The sequence below is a fragment of the Chrysochloris asiatica genome, unplaced genomic scaffold (assembly GCF_000296735.1).
Source record: "Chrysochloris asiatica unplaced genomic scaffold, ChrAsi1.0 scaffold00001, whole genome shotgun sequence".
NCBI classification, from domain to species: domain Eukaryota; kingdom Metazoa; phylum Chordata; class Mammalia; order Afrosoricida; family Chrysochloridae; genus Chrysochloris; species Chrysochloris asiatica.
The window spans coordinates 28,625,882-28,632,677 of NW_006408519.1; the positions used below are offsets into that span (position 1 = coordinate 28,625,882).

Consider the following 6,796-nt stretch of genomic DNA (forward strand, 5'->3'; position numbering starts at 1 on the left):
AGAACCAACTCAACGGCACCTCACAACAACATATATATGTGTGTGTATGTGTGTGTGTATCTCTGTATATGTGTGAACTGCAAGGTCAGCAGTTCAAGTTCCTTGGAAATACACACACACACAGATATATACACACACATACATGGGAACATATAGATTCAAAGCTATATAAATATGTATGCAATACCTTTGAAATATGCACTATTTTGCAAATGTATGAATTTTGTTTACATAAAATTCCATTTTACTTTTTTTTACTGTAGTGTTATGTTCTTAAGATCTTAATGAATCTTTTGTTTCCAAATCTGTTGCTTCTAACTTAGTTTAGTATCAGTTATATGTTGTTGTTGTCATTAAGTGCCATCGAATTGGTCCAGACTCATAGAGACGGTGTAAAGGATTTCCAAGGAGCAGCTGGTAAGCTTGAACTGCTGACTTTGTGGTTCAAACCAACCTTGCAGTGCAGCGCATTAAGCCACAGCACCACACCAGGACTCAATTACATACACACACCATATATTACTAAGAAGCTCTAGTAGAGTAGTGGTTATGAATCGGGCTACTAACCTCAGGGTAAGCAGTTTGAAACTACTGCTGTTCTACAGGAGAAAGATGAGGTTTTCTGCTCCCATAAAGATTTACAGCCTCGGAAACCCTATACGGGGTTGCTATGTGTCGAAACTGACTCTACAGCACATAACCACCATATATTACTAAACTATTCCTTCCTTAAGGATAACTTTTGTTGTTGTTAAGTGCTGTTAAGCAGGTTCCGACTCATAGAGACCTTGTATAGGGTTTTTGAAGAGTGGCTAGTGGGTTTGGACCACAGTTCTTATTGTTAGCAGTCCATTGTTTATCCTACAGCACCACACCAGGACTCCAGTGGTAAATTGTTGTTGGTGTAGGTGACACTGAGTTAGTTTCAACTCACAGTAACCTTACGCAAAATAGGACAATATATTGCCCAGTCCTGCACAAACCTCACAATTGTTACTCTTTGAGCCCATTACAGATGCCACTGTGGCAATCCACATTGTTTCAAGTCTCTCTCTTTTTCACTGATTCTCCATTTAACCAAGCATGATGTCCTTTTCCAAAGACTTGTCCTTCCTGATAATATGTCCTAAGTATGAGAGACAAAGTCTGGTCAGCTTTGCGTCTAAGGAGTAACCTGGTTGTAATTTTTCCAACACAGATATGTTTTTCTTCTGGTAGCTCTCAGCACTTTTAACATTCTTCTCCAAAACCATAATCCAAATGCATCAATTCTTATAGAGTCTTCTTTATTCATTGTCCAGCTTTCACATGCATATGAGGCTACTGAAAATACCATGGTTTGGGTCAGGCCCATTTTAGTCCTCAAGCTGACATCTTTGCTCCTGAACATTATAAAGAAGTCTCGTGCAGCAGATTTATTTAATCCACTATGTCGTTTTATTTCCTGACTGTTGTTTGCATGAGAGTTGATCTTGAATCCAATCAAAATGGAATCTTTGACTTCAATCTTTTCTCCATTTATTTATATGGATGTTATTTATTGGTCCAGTGGTGAGGATTTGTGTTTTCTTTACATTGAGGTGCAACCCATACCGAAGTTTGTGGTCTTTGATCCTCATCAGTAAGTATTTTAAGTCTTCTCCACTTTCAGCAAGCAAGGTTGTATCATCTGCATATTGCAGGTTGTTAATCAGTAACTTTTTGCTGTTTTTAAGTGTCAGAGTCAGTTCCAAGCCACAGCGACCCTGTATAGGGTTTCCTAGAAGCAACTGGTGAGCTTGAACTGCCAATCTTGTGGTCCAAAGTGACTTTGCAGTCCCAGGCATTAACCCGCAGAGCCACACCAGGACTCAGATCTCACCAGGCTCTGTCTGGCATGGCATTAATAAAACTACCTCTGTTGGGAGGGACAAAAGAAAAGCCTTAGTCCATTATTCTGAGTACTGTTGAATAACCACATAATCACTTCCTGCTAGCCAGGGAAGAGATTGTGTGATCGTTACAACCATGTCTGGCCCCTAGCATATAGAAACTTGCAAAATAGAACTGTCTTTTTTAAAGCTTAAAAAGAAAGCCTCCAGGCTCTCAAAAGTAGATTCTACTGGACTTGGCAACAATTAGGTACCATGGCTACGTCCACTATTGCAGGAAAGTCTGTTCATCGTTCATCCAACTTGGGGATACTTCAATTTTGGCCCTAGTCTGCTTTTGCGCTACACTGATTAACTGGTTATGGTCTATGATCCCAGTCCATCAATGTTTGACTAATTTTCTTTCATGATCAGGTAGCTTGTATTTCTTAACCATTCCTTGAACAATTAAGGGGATTCGAGGAGTCCAACTCCAGATCAAAATCCTATGTGGAAGTTCAATGTAGGAATACTATTTTCTAGATCAACCTATTGTATCTTTGATACAGAAATAACTCTTACAAGAGGCTAGTGAAAATATTCACTTCTTTTATAACCACTTAAATATGTCAAGCTTTGACTACACATTTAAAGGTTCACAGTAAATTGTATCTTTTCATTATCCAGGATCATCATTACTATACCAGCTATCTTCAGAAAACTCAATTCTCTGCTTAGCCATGGCCTTCTCTGAACTTTTACAATGTGCAGGAGACTTCGGGAAATTCCAAATTATACAAAGCATTCTGACAGGACTGTTAAATATCTTAATGATCACGCACATGTTAGTGGAAAACTTTTCAGCTGCTACTCCTGCTCACCGTTGCTATATCCACCTCTTGGACAGTACTAAATCTGGCACAAATTTTACCAAGAATCTGACAACTGAAGAACTCTTGAGAGTCTCCATTCCAATGAGTCCAGACCAGAAACCAGAGCAGTGCCGAAGGTTCAAGCAGATACAGTGGCAACTCTTAGATCTCAATGAATCAGTTGCCAATATCAATGAACTGGACACGGAGCCCTGCCTGGATGGTTGGATCTATGACCAAAGCGTTTTTACCTCTACCATTGTGACTCAGGTAAGATTTAATAATAAAAAATTAGCTTCTTCTGGGACATTTTTTATGTGCATTGTTGATATTACATTGTTCAAGAGAAATGAGCCTTTAATATGTAAGGCTACAGATTGCAAACAACTTAATATGAGGAAAGAGGGAAATGAAACAAGAAGTAGCAGGTTTCTAGCCCATAGAATTGTTCTAGCTATATGTTTAAACTAGTATTTATAAATAAAACCATGACGGATGTAGAAAGATACAGATTTCATGACTCTTTTGACTAACACTGACTTGAGAATCTTTGAGGATACTTCCTAATCATCTATATCTAATAAAATCACTGAATTTAATCAATGTTGAATAAATCAATAATAGGAAGTAATCACATAATGTCTGCCAAAAAGTCAATGATACATAATGCATTCTTTATTAATATTTACATCAGACCAAATGTGTTGCTGTTGATGTTAAGGGCCATCTAGTTTGTTCCAACTCATAGCAACCTTGTATAGGATTTCCGAGGCTGTCAATCTTTATGGTAGCAGAAAAACTCATCTTTCTTCCTTGAAGCATCTGGTAGGCTCAAACTGCCAACCTTATGGTTAGAAGTCCAGTGCTTATCTTACAGAGCCACCACACTCAATTAGACCCATTAGGTGGACGTAAGATATGCATATAATTCTTTCCGTGGTCATAGACCTCTTGTCCATTTAGACGTTTACTTTGTGGTGCTATAGGATAAGCACTGGACTGCTAACTGAAAAATCAACAATTCTCCACCAGCACTCTCAGAAACCTTAAGCAAGGTCACTGTTAGAACCGACTTGACAGCATACAACAATAATAACTTTTATGAAAAATTAAAGGTATCTAGATATTAAAACTACTGCTTGTCTGTTGGTTTGTGGTATTGTGGTGGCTTTCAAGTTGCCGTGATGCTGGAAGCTAAGCCGTCAGTATTTTAAATACAAGCAGAGTCACCCATGGTGGACAGGTTTCAGCTGATCTTCTGGACAAAGACAGCCTAGAAAGAAGGAGAAGCGAACTACTTCTGAATATTTAGCTACTGACAATCTTATGAAGAGTTGTTCTTGTTGTTGTTGTTAGGTGCCATTGAGTCAATACCAACTCACAGCAACCTTACACACAGCAGAACAAAACATTGCCCGATCCTGGGCCAACATCACTATTGTTGCCAAGCTTGAGCCCATTGATGCTGCCACTTTCCTAATTCGTCTCGCTGGGGGTCTTCCTCTTTTTCTCTGACCCTCCACCTTACCAAACATGATATCCTTCTCCAGCAACTGGTCCCTCCTGACAACATGTCCGAAGTATGAGAGACAAAGTTTGGCCATCCTGGCCTCCAAGGAGCACTGTGGCTGCACTTCTTCCAACACAGATCTGTTGGATCTTTTGGCAGCACATGGCACTTTCAATGTTTTCTAAACACTAGAGGAAACATGGATAGCACCAGAATATTGTCAGATATAGTGCTAGAAGACGAGTTCTCAGAGAAGAGCTCCCTCCTCAAAGTAGAATCGGCTGTGATGACTTGAATGCAATAAAACTGCTGATAGGACACAACTCAAAATGAGGACAAACAGTTACAAACATTCATTATTAATCTGAACAAGGAATGTACGAAGTACGAATCTAGTAAAATTGGAAGTTGTCAAAAATGAAATGGAACATATAAAAATCAATATCCCAGGTCTTGCTGAGCTGATACCATGAGATAGGTCACTTTGACCCAGATAAACATAAGAATTACTATGCCGGGAATGACAAACTAAACAGGAATCGTGTCACATTCATCGTCAAAAAGAACATTTCAAGATCTATCTTGAAGTACAATGCTGTCTATGATAGAATAATATCCACATGCCTAGAAGGAAGACCAGTTAATACCACTAGTATTCAAATTTGTGCACCAACCCCTAGTGATAGTAATGATGAAACTGAAGAATTTTACCAATTTCTTCAGACTGAAATTGATCAAACATGCAATTCTGTTGTATTGGTAATTACTCATGATTGGAATGCAAATGTTGGAAACAAAGAGGAAGATTCAGTAATTGGAAAATATGGCCTTGGTGTAAGAAATGATGCTGAAGATAGCATGATAGAATTTTGAAAGACCATTACAAGTAACTTTTTCAACAACATAAAATATGACTATATACGTGGATTGCACCAGATGGACTACAAAGAAATCAAATTAACTACATCTGTGGAAAAATATGGTGGAAAATCTCCATATCATAAGTCAAAACAAGTCCAAGGACAGACTGTGTAACAAACCATCAATTGTTGATATAAAGGTTCAAGCCAAAACTGAATAAAATTTAAACAAGTCCACAAGAGACAAAATAGGATCATGAACATAACCAATCTGAATTTAGATATCATCTCAAGAATAAATTTGATGCATTAGACACTGATGACTGAAAACCAGATGAGCTGTAGGATGACTTCAAGAATATCATATAGGAAGAAAGCAAAGATCATTAAAAAGGCAGAAAAGACAAAAATTGATGTCAGAAGAGAATCTGAAATTTGCTTTCCAGTGTAGAAATTCTAACGTGAATGCAAGAAATGAGCTAGTTAGAGCTAAAATCAAAATACCAGTTCAAGAAGAAAAAGTTAAGTATTATAATGAAATGTGAAAAGACCTCACTTAGGAAACCAAGAGGAAAGATCACACTCAGCATTTCTCAAACTGAAAGAACGGAACAAAAAATTCAGCCCTCAACTTGCAATATTGAAGGATCCTAAGGAGCTCTGGTAGCGTAGTGGTTACGAATTGGGCTGCGAACCTTAAGGTCAGCGGTTCGAAACTACCAGCTGCTCCGTGGGAGAAAGATCAGGCTTTCTACTCCCGTAAAGATTTACACCCTCGGAAACCCTGTACAGGGTCGCTGTGGGTCGAATCCGACTCGACGGCACTTAACAACAACAACAACAATGAGCAAAATATTGAATGATGCAGAACGAATCAAAAGAAGACATAAGATATACAAAGACTCACTGCACTAAAAAGCAATTGTCGATGTTCAACCATTTTGAGGTGCAGTAAATGATCAAGAACCGATCGTACTGATGGAAGATAACCAACCTGCATTGAATGTTTTGGCGAAAAACATGACTCCAGGAATTGATGGAATACACATTGAAATCTTTCAAGAAACCGATGCATCACAGGAGGTGTTCATGAAATAGGAAGACAGCTACCTGACCAACTGACTAGAAAAGATTCATATTTTTGCCCATTCCTGAGAAGTGATCCATCAAATGTGGACATAATCAAACAGGATCATTAACACAGCATGCAAGCAAAATTTTACTGAAGATAATTCAAAACAGCTGCAACACTACATCGACCAGGAACTGCCAGAAATGTCAACATGACTCAGAAGAGGACATGGAACTCAGGGCACTATTGCTGATGTCAGATGTACCTTGGCTGAAAGCAGAGAATACCAAAAAGGTCTTTACCTGTGCTTTATTGAATATGCAAAGATCTTCAACTGTGTGGACAAGTTATGGATAACATTGTGAAGAATAGGTACAGCAGAATATTTCATTGTATTCGTGAGAAACCTGTACATAGACCAAGAGGCCATTGTTAGAACAGAAAAAGGAGGCAATGAAAGGTTTAAAATCAGGAAATGTGTGTGCTAGGTTTTATCTTTTCATCATAGTTATTCATACTTAATATTCATATTTATTATTTGCTGGATTATATGAAGAAGAAAGTGGCATTGAGACTGGAGGATGTCTCATAAACAACCTGTAAATATGCAGATGATACAACCTTATTTGCTG

At 38.3% G+C, this 6,796-nt stretch overlaps 1 protein-coding gene and 1 pseudogene across 1 annotated transcript in view; one reads left to right on the plus strand and one right to left on the minus strand.

Moving 5' to 3' along the window:
* Nucleotides 1–2,162, minus strand: part of LOC102833688 — an 8,998-nt pseudogene extending 6,836 nt beyond the window's left edge.
* A 428-nt stretch (nt 2,163–2,590) lies between these two features.
* Nucleotides 2,591–6,796, plus strand: part of LOC102834074 (solute carrier family 22 member 9-like) — a 48,344-nt gene continuing 44,138 nt past the window's right edge. Inside the window, exon 1 of the mRNA XM_006830831.1 lies at nt 2,591–2,992. Within this exon, the coding sequence (XP_006830894.1) occupies nt 2,591–2,992 (402 nt within the window). The remainder of the gene's footprint in view (nt 2,993–6,796) is intronic.